Below are 18434 nucleotides of genomic sequence, written 5' to 3' on the forward strand. Positions count from 1 at the left end.
CTGCGCTGGGCCCCACACGTGCTCAGACTGATGGCAGAGCAGCTTGGGTGCAGGTCAAAGCCACCTCTGAAAGGCCCTCAGGGTACCTGGGGTCCTGCCACAGGGGTCACCTACCAAGCAGATCTGGGGGCGTGGCATGGGGAGGGGATGCAGGTTGTGTATGGCTAATCCTGTTTCCTATTGGTTTAGTGTGTTTTCAATAAGGAATAAAGTTTTCTATGTTTAAACCATCTAGCTGGGTTTTGTGTGTGTGTGACCATGACACTGAGCCTCAGCTCACCCACCTATCTTCTGATCCCAAGGGGACTTCAGAGATCTGAAAGTCCTCGTGACCAGTGGTTACCTGCATTCCCCCTTTGGTCCACTCACCCAGCCAGGATGTATGTTTAACTTTGATTGTATGTACATATATATATATATATATAAAATATATATATATATATTTGTTTTATTAAGGGTTCATAAAGGGAAGCTACAGTGATAGCAGTGTGGGTAGCCATCTTCCTTGCATGCAGGCGAACCAGGTTTGATCTCTGGCATCCCATTGGGTCCCCCAGCAGTGCGAGGGAAACCTCTGAGCACTGCCGGGTGTGACTCGAAAAACCACAAATAAAATAAAATATAATTTAAAATAAAGTTCAAAACTAAAATGGAATGATGGCCTCTTTGGGCAGTATAGGACAGCCACAAGCACTGACCCTCCAGAGGGCCACTCGAACCATCTTAGCCTCATGTTGTCCTGTCTCAACCAGGATGCACCCATAACACTGCCCTGTGCCCAGGGCGGGTCCAGATACCACTTTTCCTCAGAGCTAAGAAGAAGACTCGGGCTTCCTGTCTGTGATGGAGACTAGAATGAACATGTTCGGACCGTATGGGTGCAGGGAGGGCCAGTCAGCTCTGTGCAAGGCAAGTGCCCTCTCCTGCCCACCTCCCTTCACTGCCCCATCATCTCTTCATCTGTGACTGAAGGTCTGGGGCAGCGTTTAAGGTCTCAGGAAAGGGTCAGCTTCCTTGACCCACTACAGTCCTGGGACTGGCAGGAAGGTTTAGGACATGCAGAGGGGTGGGCTAAGATGGAGCTGATACCAGCAGCTCCTGGAATCTCTAGGTGTTTTCAAAGAACGAAAGGAGGGAATCCAAAGGAAGAGACCAGGGCCTCGGCAAGGACTGGGAAACTCAGGGCCTGGCCCAGCACAGGAGAGAGAAGGACAGGGAGCAACAGAGAGAGATTTCCAGTGCTTGACGGAGTAGCAGAGTAAGAAACAGCTTTAGGGAGACAGAGCCCCACTGCCCCAGAATTGCTCTTCCCAACCTTCCCTCCCAGCCCCCAACACCCCAGCCCTGCAAACGGTCAGCGGGGCAGAAGCTTCTCCTCATGTAGCTGCTGCCCCTCGCCCTGCAACAGTCTCCAACCAGGCGCACCTGGGCCCCTCCTGCCTCGCCCGCCCACCCCGGGCAGCTGGGCCCGGAGGCCCTGACCACCGATCCCTTGTGCCAGGGACCCCTGGGCCCCAAGCAGAGACAGGCCTGGAGTGAGAAGCTGCCGACAATTCCCTCCGGAGTAGGCGCAGCTCACGAGGCTCCATGCGGCAGCTGAGCCGATACCTCACGGGTTCCCCACGCCCGAGGCTCCCCCACGGAGCTGACCCGCAGCTAATGTCACCTGGCAAACTCTGGGGCCCTGATTCCTTCCTGCTACCAGAAAATCTGTCCACAGAGAAGAAGAAACCCCGCTGTTTACAGGGACACGGGCACAGCTAGAAGCCATCGTGTGTGTGGAATAGCTCAAGGGGCAAGGGGCGAACACGGGACAGCTGCACGTCTGCGGAACGGAGAGCAGCTGAACGGGGAACAACCCCTTTGGAACAGTCTTGGGTCTAAACCTCAGATTTCCGGGCAGCTGAGGGGCTGAGGGGGGAGAGCCAGAGTCCGGGACAGAGGGGGCAGGGCAGGTCCCGAGGGACTCGTCCGGGGAGTTACACAGAGTTAAGTCCCTGCGTGAAAGCGGCCGCAAAGGCCAATAGTGGGGACAGAGGCTGGGGTGACACGCAGTGGCCCACACGGCCATGAGGAAGGGTGGCTCCTGCCTCGGCACAGCCCTGCCCGCTGCTCTGCTCCCGGCACGGCGCTGCCACCTGCACAGTGTCTGCCACTAACCACGCCAGGAGCAGGGTGAACCCAGACCCGCGTTGCCAGGTGGGGTCTCCGGGTTGGAATCAGCCACCCAGCCACGGTGACGCCAACAAGGGCCTCTGGACACCAGAGGCATCACCAGCCTCAGACTCAGTCTCCCCAGAAAATGGGCCCTTCCCTTCCCACAGCCCCTCTGGGTAGGAATCTGAGAGATGCCCCTGGCACTGCCTTTCCCACAGTCGGGCAGCGATGTCGCTCGAGGGTCCTCACGGTGTCCTAAAAAGGAGCTCAGGCAAGGGGACAGAGCAGGGCGGGCACCAGGAAGACCGGTGCGAGAGAGTCTAACGGGAAAAGTTGGGAGAAGCTGTCACATGCTGGTGATGGTGCCACTGTCCTTCAAGGGAGTCAGGGCCAGAGAGCAGAGAAGCATGTCCAGGGGTCCAAGTCTGGCCTGCACTGACCCATCTGTCTCTCACCCAGGTGTAGTCGAGCAACAGGGCTCCCGACAGCTGGCCGGGTCCTGGGGATGCGCAGGGCAGTGAGTGTCGGGCTCAGCGCAGGGCAGGAGCAACTCCATCCTGCCTGGTTCCTGCTTCACGTCTTGTTTTAATAAAACCTTTTTGTTTTTCCTAAAATCCCATTTTTCCCTCTGATATCTGCAAGGGAAGGACAACCGGGCTGAAAACTCATCTTGGAAAATAGCTTCATAACCGCTATCCACTATCTATAGAAGAGACGCGGGGGGGGGGGGCCGCCTCCAGAATGTTCTGAAAACATGTCCAGATGACCTATCTGAAACTATTTGTTTGTACCATTTGAAATTATGTTTTCTTCTGAATTATGAAACTTGCAATTTTCACTTATGTTTTTGAATTTGTAAGCGTGGGCTATGATGTAAGCATTGACTCTAAAACTTGCGGCTTCTCCCTTGTTCGTCGTCTTGCTTTGGACTGTGTGTCTGAAAGCTTGACCCCAGCTAGCTGGCTTAATAAACTCGGCTTGTGTGTTACTTTACTGGCTGAACTCTGTGCGGGCTCGAGGAGGGGGAAATTATGACTCCAGACCCTAACAGTGAGCAGGAGCAGAGCAGCTCTGATGCCGTCTGGCCCTTCTGAGAACTGCGCTCTGGGCCCTCCGGGAACTGAACCCAGCGGTGCAGCTCAGGGGGGCTGGGCCCTGGCTTGGGGTTGCGGGGCCCAGATTGGGCATGTGGCTCTGACTCTGGGCCAAAGCCTGAGGCCCCCGGAACTCAGCCCTTCTCAGTGTCCAGCGCTGAGGCGGTCTCAGAGTCGGGTGTGAGGGGCCAACAGCGCACTGGGCCCCCACCTGCCCATCTGCTGAGCAGAGGGAAGGGCCACCTCTGCTGGTCAGAGTCTCTGTGCCCAGCCCATGGGCGCCCCTGCTCACACAGAGGCTCAGACAGAGACACAGGACAAAGAACATCAGGGGTCCCTACCCAGCCTTGGGGGCTCTGCCAACAAGAGCCCAGGAAAGAGCTGAGGACCCCTCAGGTACCTTCTGGGTCACCCACCAATCCCCCCACCTTCCTTCAAAAAGGGGGCGGTGTGGAGGAGTCTGGGATATTCAGGTCAGCCCTGAGGTGTGAGACTAACAGGCCTTAAGCATGCAAGGGTCTCCCATGTAACACGCAGAAGTCACCTTTTTTTTATTCCCTAGAGGCACAGACAGGGTGTGGACACCAAGCTGGCCCCGCCCTAGACCTACCTCTTGACCCATCCAGGCCCCACCACACCCTGTCTGGCTCCCACTCTCCAGGCTTGCATAAAAGCTCTTCCCCACCCAGAACTGTTGCCTGAAAATTCATTCAGTTGAAGGCACTGAGACAGAAACGCGAAAGAAATTTCTGTCATGGAGGGTCCAGGTTCTCTCTGACTCTGTGACAAAAGTAGAGAGCCCTGAAATCTCCTTTTATTACCACCCTACAGTTCACAGGGCTCAATGCAGTGAGGTCAGCAACAAAGGAGTTAGGGGAAGATCATGAAAAGTTCTTCTGAATAGGGAAAACAATGTAGCATCTGCATACTGACAGCAACCAGGCTAAGTACCCAGGATCTGCAGACTGACATCAAACAGGCTAAGTACCCAGGATCTGCAGACTGACAGCAAACAGGCTAAGGACCCAGGATCTGCAGACTGACAGCAAACAGGCAAAGTAGAACCAGGGATCTGTGAGAAAAGGAAGATTGACAATTTCGGTATAATAGAGGAAATTATTTACAAAGACAGCCAGAAGAAGATGTTCAGCCTCATACAAACCTGTCAGAACACACGAGAAATCTCGCCATTTTCTTGGGTCTCTATGTTCCTGCCCTTGTGTGGAGCAGTTGACATGGGCTCATCCTGGTAGCTCAGTCTGGCCCCAACACTCACCCACTCAGCCATTACAGGTGCTGAGTCTGGGAGGGACAGAAGGCATTGTCACCAGGACACTCCTGCGCGTGTGTACGGTTAGGAAGCAGGTTACTTCTGGCAGAGGCAAAGAGCTTCAGTGAAGGCTGTAGCCCGACGCATTGGTTTCTTCACTTGCCCGTGTGCCAGGGCCTGCAATATCATCTCAGACTCAGCTTGTGTGCTGGTCTCTTCCCTGGCATTGTGGCTGCTTCTCTAAATGCCCTGAATTCTAGAGATCAACTGTGGTTTCAGCAGAAGCAGCCGCTTTTACAGGAGTGCTCTGATCCTGGTTTTATTACACATCAGGTTTTATTCAGTCGTCCTGGACCTATGACCTAGGTACAGTGGTTTTTAATTTTTAAAGAAACAAAAAAATAGGCTTGCACCGACTTGACTTCTTGTCCTTGATATTATTTTTGTTAAACTTTTTATATTTACCCATGGAGAGCCCGACAGTGCAGCTGAAAGGCATTTTCAGGAAGGTGCACAGACTCAGGAAACAATTCTCCTGTTTGGGAAAAAAATGACCAAGAATGGCCTGCAAGGAAACTCCTCATTTGAATAAAAGGCTCTGCTTTTGTTTCAACAAGGATAATCCCATTAAGAAACTTTGGGTGCCAGGGAGCTGGAGTGATATCACAGTGTGTAGGGCCTTTATCTTGCACGCAGCCAACCCAGGTTCAATTCCCAGCATCCCATATGGTCCCCTGAGCACCGCCAGGGGTAATTCCTGAGTGCAGAGCCAGGAGTAACACCTGTGCATCGCTGGCTGTGACAGAAAAAGAAAAAAAAAAAAGAAAGAAACATTGGGTCCCATTCCATCTAGTCAGGAATCAAACTCACCCATCTGATTTGACCCTCAGAACGAAGGAGACTCCACAACCCTCCAAATTCTGGCCCCAAGCCTTCAGCAACCTGATTTCAGCTATAAAAACAAGGAATTCAGAGGAGCCAGCGTCAGAGGACCCTGGCAAAGGCTCTGGCTCCCTGAGCAGGAGCCCACATTAGGAACATCCCTTACACCCTCTCCTACCTGTTGTGGATTGCACAATCCAGGAACCCACAGTTTGGATGAAAATTCCTTACTCGATAGAAGTGGAGCAAGGATGCCCCTTCAACAGGTGGCCCACACTACCCCCTTGAGCAGAGGGAATGGCCGGCCTCTGAGGGGCAGAGTCTCTGTGTTGAGCCTGGGGGCACCCTGCTCACACAGAGGCTCAGAGAGAGACATCAGGACCCTTTCCTATTGGTTTAGTCGTTTTCAATTAGGAATAAAGGTTTCCCTGTATAAACCATTCTGCTGGCTTGTGTGTGTGTGTGTGCGCGCGTGTGCTTTGGGATAGGGCAGCTCTATCCATGGTGGAGGGGAGTCTCACCCCGGCCTGAGGCAGAGCCGTCACACCCAGGACCAGATTCCTTCTGTCCACACCCCCGACTTGTCCTCAGAACATTTGGGACCCCATTCAGATTTGACATCTATTCTGGGTCCCTCCCTATCCCTCCTCAGTGTCCCTGGGTTTTGGGGTCTTAGGGGAGGCCCCTGCCTCCTTGGTGTCCCTGGGTTTTGGGGTCTTAGGGGAGGCCCCTGCCACCCAACTGAGGCTGTGACAGCAACAGAAAAAACAGCAGCCGGGGAGATGCAGGGGCTAGAACATGCGTACTGGGTCACAGACACTAGAAAGTGGATAAATGTTTGCAAATTTTAAAAAGAAAAAAAAATAAAATTCAGACGCCCAGTGGCAGAGACAACGCTGTCCCTGAGGTTTTCAGAGAGACTCAGGGTCTCGGGGACGAAAGCGAGAAGCTGACGGCCAGCGTGAGGAGAGGCTGCTGGCCTTGCCCAGCCCGTGTCCCCACCATCAAGGCCAGTGGGTGTGCAGGAGTGTGGAGAACCAGGCCTGCACCTGAGTGTCCCCTCTGGGCTCTGGCCTCAGGGTCAGGTCCCGGTGTGCGTCCCAGCCCCTTGCTGTCTCCTTGGCATCTGCCTGCCTGGGGAGGGGCAGGGAAAGTGTCGCCTTCCAGAGCACGTGGTGTGTGGTGTGCTGGACACACGGCCACAGTCCCCAGTGTGGGCGTGTAGGAACAGAGCCCTTCACCCAAGGCTTGGGTGCTGGGCGGCCTCCAGGGGACAGCTGGGGTTTGGGAGGGACGAGAGCCAGGAGAGAGCCCAGACTGGCCGCCCCGCCCGGTGATGGACTGCTGAGGAGTAAGAACACTCAGATTTCCTGCGCCGAGACCACATTTCCTCGACATACACAGTCTGAGCTCCTCAGAGAGGAGAAACTGAGGTATACCCACATGCAGACATTCCAGGATGCAGCAAGAGGATGGTGGGCGCCTCAGAAATGGGGGAGCCACAGGAGACTCTGAGATGATCTAGAGAGCAAAGTGAGGCCTGAGGTCATGCACAGCCACCTGCATGCAAGGCTTACTTTCCCTCCTCCCCCTGTTTTTGTTGATTCACCGTGAGGTAAAGTTACTAAACTTTCTCAATCATGAAATTTTTCTAACTATCACGGTGATTTAATGAAAAATTTAAAAATATATTTCAATTTACACATCACTAAACCTGCCAAGAAATTCAAGTATAGGTATCTAAAGACAGACAATTCAAGGTTTGGTGATCATTGTACAATTTAAGACTGAAAATCGAGGTGGAAAATGCTTCGCTTCAAATTTCATTTTTATGACTCAATACCAAGAACTTCCCATGGAGAATGCAGTGAGTTGTTGTAAAAAAACTAAAGCTCACTGAGGGGTGCGAGCACTCGCGGGCTCTCCGGGCAGCTCTGTCTTACCGCCCGAGTCCGGTGCCCCGGAACCGCTGTGTGTGCCGTCGGTCGAGGGCAGGCGATGGAAGGAAGAAGGCCAGACTGGTTGCTCGATCAGTTTATTTCATTCTCTCTCCCTGCTTCTCTCCCGGCTCTTTTTTGTATGGACACAATAAGAGATGCATTAAAGCTTATAGAATTGCTCTCCTGGGGCCATCTCAATCTCAGATACAGTGCTCAGGCCAGATCAGTCTTTCCTATCCCTGGCAGGGTCCCAGTCTCATAAATACTATTGGATCATGACAGCATTTGTCTATGATCAAGCTCTTAACTTATAGTTAAGAATTAGGCACTTTGGCAAGGCCCATCTCGATGCCAGGGTAGCACATAACTCACCGCTTGCCCTGGATCCTTCTCGTCCCAGTCGGGGACCCTACTTTGGGGTGCTAGGAACTGAGGGCAACTGAGGCTTAAGTGGAGCAAGCAGATGCCCGGGAGGGAATAATATTCGAGGCCAATTAATTCCCAAGTTATAAAAACATAATATTGTCTTCTTGTGTCTATACAAAACAGTCATAGCTTTAAAGTAAATTATTCAAAAGGTACAAGAAGAGGAGAAAGGCAATATTAACTTATATAATATAAATTCAGTATCCTAGGAAGTTCTGACCTTGCAAATTAGCAGAGTCAGATTAAGGGAAAGCCTCGGTTTAACTCTTTTGGGGAAGAGAGGATGGAGAAGTGATTATAGCTAAACAAAGGGATGGGAGAGATTCGGGAACACCTTGATGGGTGTGCCTGGGGTAAGCCTAAACTCTGGGGAAAACCGGGACAAGCTACTTGTGGCAAGCAGGGAGAGGACAAAGTAATGTCATCATACAAGTTGTGACTTCCCTAGAGATAATGCAGCATCAGACAGGACAAGGTGTCACAATGCAGAGTTTGCTTTATCAAACATTTTTCCTTTTTTTTTTTTCATTGTCTTTTTTTTTTTAATTGAATCACCATGAGAAAAGTTACAAAGCTTTCAGGCTTAAGTCTCAGTCATACAATGATCAAACACCCATCCCTTGACCAGTTCACTTGTTCGACCACCAAGAACCCCAGTATACCCCCCACCGCACCCCCACTACCTGCCGAGTGGCTGATGATTTTCACTTTACTCTATCTTTACTTTGATTACATTCAATATTTTGACAGAAAACTCACTATTATTATTTGGAATTCCCCCCCAACAATCAGACCTGCCGAAAAGGCATCATTTGATAATTTGTTTTCCATTGCTGAGAATGAAGAGCTTATGAGTTCGTGCGGTCACTAGACCTCTAGACTGCGAACTAAGCTATAGTTAGATAGGTTTTGGATTTCGGGTATTTTAGTAATTAAGTCCAGAGAAATTTCTGCCTGAAGCCGTGTATCTGCAAGCTTGTACATCTGTCTAATGGGCTCCAAAAGATGGCGGTCACATGCTGCAGCCTTCACTGAAAGGAAAGGCCAGAGGACAAAAACCTTTCCCCTCCTGGGTGGCCTGGGGCTGTAGCTTAGTTCGCAGTCTAGAGGCATTTCTGCAAGAAGCTGCTGGTTTCCAAAATTGTTACTGGGCCTCCGGGATCATGGTTATTCAGGAGCGGAGGAGTTATTCGTATGGGTCATTCAGGGTCTCGTCTGGGCCATCAAACACTTTTCTAGCACCTTTTACTTCTTCATTCATAGTGAGCAAGTCTTTCACCCTATCAAACTTCCTCAGGTCCTTGCGAACCAGGAAGACGATATCTTCCACTTGGGCGTGGCCTTTCAATCCGATGGACATCGCCCTGTGCATTATTTCTGTGATGAATTCTAGGACCGTGTCGTAGAGTATTTCCACTGATTCTGTGTAAGGATTCTGGTCATCCCCATACATCAGGTGTCGTAATTCTGTGGAAAACAGTCCCTTCCTTCAAGCCGGCCCAGCCTCAGCACCTCCTCCAGTGTCTTTGTTTTCTTCCCCCGGAGCCAGGGCTTCCTCTACTGGGCCTCATGCCTGCTGCTTCCACTCCTTCCGCACTCGCGCTCCCTGGAGAGGATCTAGGGCACGTCCAGCTCAGTGTCCACACCCTGTCTGCCTCCAGAGAATGAAAAAAGGCGACTCCTGCTGTGTGTCCTGGGAGAGCCTGGCATGCTCATGGCCTGTTAATCTCACACCTCAAGACAGTCCTGAGCAATCCCAGACCCCTCTGGAGCTCCCCCTTTCTGCAGGGAGGCAAGGGTGGGGAGAGGTGGGTGACTGAGAAGAGAGGTGAGGGGCCCCAGTCCTTTCCTGGGCCCTTGTTGGCAGAGACCCTCAGGCTGGGTGTGGACCCCTGGTGTTCTTTGTCCTGCGTCTCTCTGAGGGTCTGTGTGAATAGTGGCACCCACGGGCTGGGCACAGAGACTCTGGCCCTCACATGCTCATGCCCAAAAGACCAGCACAAACTGGGTGATTAGCGCCTGACCAGAGAGCACAGTCTCACACACACTCACAAACACACACACAGGAGTGATTCCTTGCAGAGCAGGAGTAACCTTGAGATAGATCTTGGGCCTCCCCAGCCCTACAGTCAGGGAGGCCACAGCTTCCCCTTATGTAGCTGCTGCTCCTCGCCAGCAACAGGCTCTAACCAGACGCACCTGGGCCCCTCCTGCCTCGCGAAAACACCCTGAACAGCTGGACCGGGTGGCCCCAACCACTGATCCTTGGTGTCGAAGACCCCTGGGCCCCAGCAGAGACAGGGCTGGAGCAGAGCAGCTGCTGCCGATCCCCTCAGGAGCAGTCGCAGCTCAAGAGGCTCCATGCGGCAGCTGAGCCGATACCTCACGGGTTCCCCACGCTCGAGGCCTCCTCCACAGAGCTGACGCCGGCAGCTAATTCCACCTGGCAAACTCTGAGGCCACCTCGCCTCTCTGCAGAAAGGGGGAGCTGCAGAGAAGTCTGGGATTGTTCTGCACTGTCCTGAGGCGTGAGTTTATGGCCTCATTGTACTGAGCCCTGTGAACTGTAGGGTGGTAATAAAAGGAGATTTCAGGGCTCCCTACTTTTGTGACAGAGTCAGAGAGAACCTGGACCCTCCATGACACAAATTTCTTTGGCGTTCCTTGTCTCAGCGCCTGCCTCCGACTGAATGAATGTTCATGCAACAGTTTCGGATAGGGAAGAGCTTTTATGCAAGCCTGGAGGGTGGGTGCCAGACAGGGTGTGGCGGGATCTGTCAGGGTCATGAGTTAGGGTAGGGCGGGGCCAGCTTGGTGTCCACACCCTGTCTGTGCCTCCAGAGCATGAAAAAAACTGACTGCTGCTGTATGTCCTGGAAGAACCTGACATGCTCATGGCCTGTTAATCTCATACCTCAAGACAGTCCTGAACCATCTCAGACTCCTCTGCAGCTCCCCCTTTCTGCACGGAGGGGCGGGGGGAGAAGAGCCCTCAGCTATTTCCAGGATCCTGCCAATGGAAGACTCTTCAACTACCCCAGGGGCCATCCTGTCTATGGGATGATTTATTTTGTCATACATAAGAAGTAACTTGGGAGGGGTCTATGATTGGACCTCACTGGTGCCCATCACATACCCTATTGGCATCAGTAGGTGACCTGACTGGTCATCACCCAATCCCTGTGTCCACAGGGGAGAGCAATCAGCTATCACTTTGCTGCCCATTCCCGGGCATCAGCTGCAGAGAAACCCTGGGCTGGCTTTAGGGGCAGAGTGAATAGAACCCCAGTACTGGCCATCAGTGTCAGGGTCCTGGCCACTCGACCCTGGCAAACTGGGGTATGATTCTCCAAGCCACCGGACTTACTCCCTATGGGAGAAGGAGTGAGAGAGAGGGAGAAGCCTTTGCCCAACCCTCTGCATACCACGGACACCCCACTGCCGCCACCGAGAAAGAACCGCACAGAGTGGGGAGAGCTGGAGGTCAGGCAGCTTTAATTTTATTAGCTCCCGCACAGGGTATTTATACACAATTCCAGGGCGGCTTAGATATTGTGAACACCTGGCTATCGCGCTCGTCACGTACACTTTGCTTGGACCCTTTACAGATGTTTGCTAATGATTTCTGTTTCCCACATCTCGGGGCCGGGTATGTTAGCTCAGACAAGTGGTGACTTTCAGGTGTCATCTCATTATCTCCAAAACCAGAGTGCCTTTCGGGGTGGAGTGCTGGCACAGGGCCTAGCCCCCTGTGAATAGAGCCTGCTCCTGTTTCTAGGGGCAGTGGATTTGGCCAGGGTCTCAACTGCTGCCGAGACCCCAACACATCGGCTTCTCTTGCTTGGGTTCCAAAGACCTGAGGGGAGTCACTGCAGCAGTGCCGCTAATCCAGACTGTGCCGGGCTTTCCTGGAGCACGTACGTAGTTTCTGCTGGGGGGGAGGTCTGAAGAGTAGGTTCCCAAAGCAAGTTCATTCGAGTCTTCCTCACGGAGAGAAGCCAAATCTTCCTCTTTGAGGAAAAGTGGTATCTGGTCCCTCCCTGGGCACAGGGGCAATGGGCATGGGTGGATCCTGGTTGAGGCAAGACAGCATGAGGCTAAGATGGTTTGAGCGGTCCTCAGGAGGGTCCGTACTTGCGGCCGTCCCATTCTCCCCAAAGAGGCCATCGTTCCAGTTTTGGCTTTGAACCTTATTTTAAATTATTTTTAATTTTATTTTTGCTTTTTGGGTCACACCCAGCAATGTTCAGGGGTTCTCCTGGCACTGATTGGGGGACTGTATGTGATGCCGCCCAGGCCTGCCTGATGGCCTTCAGATTTCCCAAATCAAACAACAAACAAGCATTAATATTAACGAATAGTATGTCTCTTCCCTGGACTCTGATCCAGCCTCGGAAGGGCAAAGTGATCAACGCTCTCCTGCACCAGTGGTGCTGAAACGGTGCATCTAGATGCCCTGGCGAGAACAGAAGCAGCTGAAGGTGCCGCCCGCCTTAGAGCTGACATCCCCATGGGGGAAATCGTGAGAAAATGAGGCCTTTAATCGCAGGAGGCTCACCCGGCTCCCTCCATCTCTCCAGGTCTCAGGCCATGGACATATTTCCCAGAAACCCTGGGGTTGCGCTGCATCCTGGGTCAAGAAGCTTGTCCATGCACAGATGCCTGGACAGCTGGCCTGTAGGTGACGTGGACTTCCTGTCCATGTCTGCTTCCCTCAGAAGACAAGCTGCTCTCCATGGGGGCTGCGCCAAGGGATTTCTCCCTGATGCTGCTCGCAAAGGCCCTGAGACTTAGAGACGAATCCTTCACCTGAGTGCTCTGGGTCTTGAGAACCGGGAACCCCTGTCCGTAGGGCTGCCGAGATGGGGGTACTTAAATTCACATCCACAATACACATTCAGGAGGATATGCCAGGTCAGCTGCTGAGGTAGCTCCGGATTTTCTGTCAGGACATGCCTTTCCAGGAGGGTGAGAATTTTTGCAGAACATCGTAGAGCAGTTTTGAGAGGAAGGAACACGAAAGCCTGGGTCGCTCCTGAGATAAGCAGGACTGGAATATGGAGAAGGAAGTCGAGTCAAGGGTGCCTTTGCGGGGAGCTGCAGGAAGGGTAAACTCAGAAACCCGGGCTGAGTTCAGTTGGATGAGGCCATGGCCCGGCCTGAGTGCTGTTCGGGATGCAGTCCAGGCACCAGAGAGGGTGCTGGGCAGGACGGACCCCTAGGGCTAAAACCCCATGACAATGACCCTGAGCACCAGCTGGGAGCCTGGGAGAGATTTTCCCGCATCTGGGTGTGGGCCCTGGTGCCCAGGATTCTGTTTTCTAGAAACTCCTTCCCTCTCCCGACTGAGGAATATCCAAGGAATACTTGGTTTACTGTTTGGCTTCTGAAATTCCCTCCTGCAATGAAATCTAAGGGCAGGGCCGGTACTGGCTGTCTGGGCGAGGCAGGCAGGGCCTGAGATTCCACGCAGTGGTCAGCACCTGCAAACTGACCTACCTCCCTGGACAAAGACCCTACTGAGGAGTCCCGGGGTGCCGAGCAGAGGGAAGGGCCCACCACTGAGTTCAGAGTCCCTGTGCCCAGCCTGTGGTGCCCATGCTCACACAGAGACTCAGACAGAGATGTGGGACAAACAATACCAGGAAGTCCCTACCCAGCACAGGGGCTCTGCCAACAAAGGCCCAGGAGAGAGCTGAGGGCCCCTCACCTTACTCCTGGGTCACCCACCTCTCCCCCTTTCACCTCCTAGCGGTAAGGGGGAACTGCAAGGAGTCTAGGATTTTTCAGGACTGACCAGAGGCCTGAGACTAACAGGCCTTGAGCAATCAAAGGTCTCCCAGGACACACAGCAGGAGTCTTTTTTCATTCCCTGGAGGCACAGACAGGGTGTGGACATAAGCTAGCCCCACCCTAGCCCTAATTTACCACCCAATCAGGTCTGGCCACACCCTCTTTGACACCCACCCTCCAGACTGCATAAAAGCTCTTCCCCATCAGAACTGGAAGAGCATCCTCTGAGAGCATCCCTCTTAGATCGTCCCTCTGAGAGCATCCCTCTGAGAGCATCCTCTGAGAGCATCCCTCTGAGATCGTCCCTCTGAGAGCGTCCCTCTGAGAGCGTCCCTCTGAGAGCGTCCCTCTGAGAGCGTCCCTCTGAGAGCATCCCTCTGAGAGCGTCCCTCTGAGCACGTCCCTTTGAGAACATCTGCAGGGGAACCAGAGTACCTTGGTCACCCTGGATGCGTTCAGCACCGACAGGGACAGTAAGCAGGAGGAATCCGAGGCTGCTCCACGGTCAGCATCCAAAGAAATGAGGCTGGAGGAACCAAAGAAAATGACCCGAAAGGACCTGAGAAAGAAGAAGGAGCTGGAAGAACAACGGAAACTGGGAAATGCTCCTGCTGAAGTTGATGAAGAAGGAAAAGACATCAACCCTCATATTCCTCAGTACATATCTTCAGTGCCGTGGTACATCGATCCATCCAAAAGACCTACTTTAAAGCACCAGAGACCACAGCCAGAGAAACAGAAGCCGTATAGCTCATCCGGAGAATGGTACAAGAGGGGCGTAAAAGAGAATTCCATGATGACCAAATACCGCAAGGGAGCGTGTGAAAACTGTGGGGCCATGACACACCAGAAGAAAGACTGCTGTGAGAGACCGAGGCGAGTCGGAGCAAAATTTACAGGGACTAATCTAGCTCCGGATGAACATATTCAACCTCAGCTGATGTTCGATTATGATGGAAAGCGGGATCGCTGGAATGGCTACGATCCAGAGGAACACCGGAAAACTGTAGAAGAATATGCCAAAGTGGATCTAGCAAAGCGAACACTCAAAGTCCAAAAACTCCAAGAAGAATTAGGCTCGGGAAAATTAGTGCAACAGGCTGATTCTCCAAGACACCGGTGGGGAGAAGAGGAACCAGACTTTCAGGCAGGAAAGGACCATAGCAGTGAAGAGGAGGATGAAGATAAATATGCAGATGACATTGACATGCCTGGACAGAACTTGGACTCCAAGAGACGGATCACTGTCCGGAATCTCAGAATTCGAGAAGATATTGCAAAATATTTGCGGAACTTAGATCCAAATTCTGCCTACTATGATCCCAAAACCAGAGCAATGAGAGAGAATCCCTATTCCAATGCAGGAAAGAATCCGGACGAAGTGAGCTATGCGGGCGATAACTTCCTTAGATACACGGGTGACTCCGTTACCATGGCTCAGACACAATTGTTCGCTTGGGAGGCCTCTAACCAAGGATCAGAAATGCATCTGCAAGCGGATCCTACCAAACTCGAACTGTTGTGTAAGTCCTTCAAAGCCAAAAAAGAAGACTTCAAAGAGCAGCAGAAAGCAAGCATCTTAGAGAAGTATGGTGGCCAGGAACACCTGGATGCCCCTCCAGCAGAACTGCTCTTAGGTCAAACTGAAGACCACGTAGAATACTCCAGACATGGGACCGTGATCCACGGGCAGAAACGGGTTGTTGCCCGCTCCAGGTACGAGGAGGATGTGAAGATCCACAACCACACTCATACTTGGGGATCTTACTGGAAAGATGGCAGATGGGGATACAAGTGTTGCCACTCCTTTCTCAAGTATTCCTACTGCACTGGAGAGGCCGGGAAGGAGGTTGCTCATTCAGAGGAATATATTCCAAATGATGCAACTGAAGAATTGGTGAAAAAGCCTCCAACCCTCATGGAAATGCATCTGGAGACACTCAAAGAAGAGAAAAAGAAGAAGAAGACACATCGAAAGAGTAGTTCAGACAGTGATGATGAAGAAAAGAAACACAAAAAACTGAAGAAGGCTCTGAATGCCAAGGAGGCCCGCCTTCTTCATGTCAAGGAGATCACACAGATCCATGAGAGGAAGCGGCCGTACAATTGTATCTATGAAACCCGGGCACCCACAGAGGAAGAAATGGAGGGCTACAGAATGAAACGCCAGAGGCCAGACGACCCTATGGCCTCCTTCTTTGGACAATAGAGACTAGTCACAGACTTCACCCCATATACACTGTGAACTCACTCTTCTCAGCTTCTTACTGAAGATGAGAAACGGAAAAAAATCATGTCTGCTCCTCTTCACGCTGCCTGACTTCAATAATAAAACTTTCAGAGGTTGCGTAATAAATTCATTCCTCTCCACAGTGACGATGGATTCGAGCATTAGCACAGCAGGTAGGGCATTTGCCTTTCATGGGGCCGACCCGGCTTTGATCCTCTATCCCTCTCAGAGTGCCCGGCGAGCTACCGGAATATCTCACCCGTAATGCAGAGCCGGGCAAGAAACCCGTTACTGGTGCCCGCTCGAGAAAATCGATGCGCAATGGAACGACAGTGCGACAATGCTACAGTAAGTGAAGTGGATCCTACTGAGCAACTAGACGAAGGTGTGGGAGAGATGCTGCTGCAGATTGTCAATGATTTTATCGAGAGTGTGGTGACAGCCGCCTGCCAACGTGCTCAGCATCACGAGTCCAGCACTATGGAGGTCAAAGATGTCCAGCTTCCTCTAGCGCGGCAGTGGCTCACGTGAGGATCCCGGGATTTGGCCCTAAAGAAATCTGAGCCTACAAAAAAGCTTCTACCAAAGCAGCTCACAAACAGAGAATGGCATTGATCTGGAAAACAGCCAAAAAATGAAACATGGAAAGGCCAGAGAATGGACGATAACATATTTGGAGACACTTGAGCTGAAACTCAATTCTCATTCTTAGAATTTCTTTTTAGTGCTCTACACAGAATCATATACTTTTATTAACAGTGCAGCAATATAATGGCTGAGAGGATCTGCCAAAAGAACAAAGCCTCCTCCCCGTCTTAAAGAGGAGCAATGTATCTTCCAGAGAAGATTTAATTCTGTTTATTATTCTGATTGAAATGGGACAGGGCATTTTGGTGTTGTCTGGTGAGGCAGTATTGGCAGGATTTGGAGAGGTTTTTTTTTTCCTCTCCCTTCCCCTTTTCCCCATACTTTGTTAGGTCCGTGTTGATATGAATATGACTTTTTTTTGCTTATCGAGAATAAAGAAGCTAATAACTGGAAAAAACAAAACCGTTCTTCCTCGAGTCCTGTGGTCAGGAACTCTGGGTGCACCCAGTTTCCCGCCTGGGGGTCAGACACCACCTCCCCCCACGCAGCATGGAGCCATGACAGCGCCCAGAGCTCCAAGTTCTGTCAACAGAAATAAGCGTGGGCACGAGGTGTCTTGGCAGCCATCTGCCAAGAAGGGGGAAGGACTGACAGGTGCCACTAGGTCCTCTCCCAGCTGGGGAACCCAGGAATTCTCCACGTTGCTCCTGGATTTGCTTAAAGCGTTCTTCCCCTTGGCCTTGTCCCTGTCCTGTACCAACGGTTCCATCCCTGCCCATAGTGACCCCATCTTTGGAGGTGTTCGCTGAGGTTTGGACTCACCCTGAGAAGCTCACAGAGACGCACTTTCCAGACAGGATTGGTGATGCCCGTTGGAAACCAGGAGAGGAAATAGGTCCCGCTGTGCTGCGCCCCACAGGTGCTCAGACTGATGGCAAGAGCAGCTTGGGTGCAGACCGAACCCATCTCTGTAAGGCCCTCAGAGATCCTGAGGTACTGCCATAGGGTCACCTACCAGACAGCCCTGGGGACGTGGCATGGGGAGGGATGCAGGTTGTGTATAGCTAATCCTGTTTCCTATTGGTTTCGTGTGTTTTCAATTAGGAATAAAGTTTTCTATGTTTAAACCATCCAGCTGGGTTTTGTGTGTGTGACTGTGAGACTGAGACTCAGCTCACCCACCTATCTTCTGATCTCAAGGGGACTTCAGAGATCTGAAAGTCCTGATGACCAGCGGTCACCGCATTCCCCCTTTGGTCCACTGACCCAGCCAGGACATATGCTTGAACTTTGATTATATATAGTTTTCACTAAGGGTTCATTAAGGGGGGCTACAGTGATAGAAGAGTGGGTAGCCTTCTTCCTTGCATGCAGGCGACCCAAGTTCGATCTCTGGCATCCCACTGGGTCCCCCAGCAGTACAAGGAGAACCTCTGAGAATTTCTGGGTGTGACTCGAACACCACAAATAAAATTTTAAAAATTTAAAATAAAGTTCAAAACGTAAAATGGAATAATGGCCTCATTGGGGAGAATGGGACAGCCACAAGCAGGGACCCTCCTGAGGGCTACTCGAACCATCTTAGTCTCGTGTTGTCTTGTCTCAGACAGGATCCACCTGTACCACTGCCCCTGTGCCCAGGGTGGGACCAGATACCACTTTTCCTCAAAGCTAAGAGGAAGACTCGTTCGCCCCATCTGTGATGGAGACTAGAATGAACTTGTTTGGGGGAACCAAGTCTTCAGGACTCCCCCCTCAGACTGGATTAGCATCACTGCTGCAGTGACTCCCCTCAGGATCTTTGGAACCCAAGGAAGAGAAGCCGACGGGCCATGAGACAGCCAGTGTTATGGCTCTATCACTCTGCACCTGAAGCCAGCCCAGGGCTTCTCTGCAGCTGACTCCTGGGAAGGGGCAGCAGCGTGATTACTGATTGCTGTGCCCTGTGGACACAGGGATTGGGGGATGACCAGTCAGGTCACCTACTGATGCCAATAGGGTATGTGATGGGCACCAGTGAGGTCCAATCATAGACCCCTCCCAAGTTACTTCTT

General features: G+C 52.0%; 1 protein-coding gene across 1 annotated transcript; it reads left to right on the top strand.

Moving 5' to 3' along the window:
* Nucleotides 1-12220: 12220 nt before the first annotated feature.
* LOC129401699 (pre-mRNA-splicing factor SLU7-like) lies at nucleotides 12221-15771 on the top strand. The gene is made up of 3 exons (XM_055124486.1): nucleotides 12221-12291; nucleotides 12350-12446; nucleotides 13984-15771. The coding sequence occupies exons 1-3, from the start codon at nucleotides 12221-12223 to the stop codon at nucleotides 15769-15771; spliced, it is 1956 nt and encodes a 651-aa protein (XP_054980461.1).
* Nucleotides 15772-18434: the final 2663 nt, after the last annotated feature.

The sequence above is a fragment of the Sorex araneus genome, chromosome 2 (assembly GCF_027595985.1).
Source record: "Sorex araneus isolate mSorAra2 chromosome 2, mSorAra2.pri, whole genome shotgun sequence".
In the NCBI taxonomy this organism is placed as follows: domain Eukaryota; kingdom Metazoa; phylum Chordata; class Mammalia; order Eulipotyphla; family Soricidae; genus Sorex; species Sorex araneus.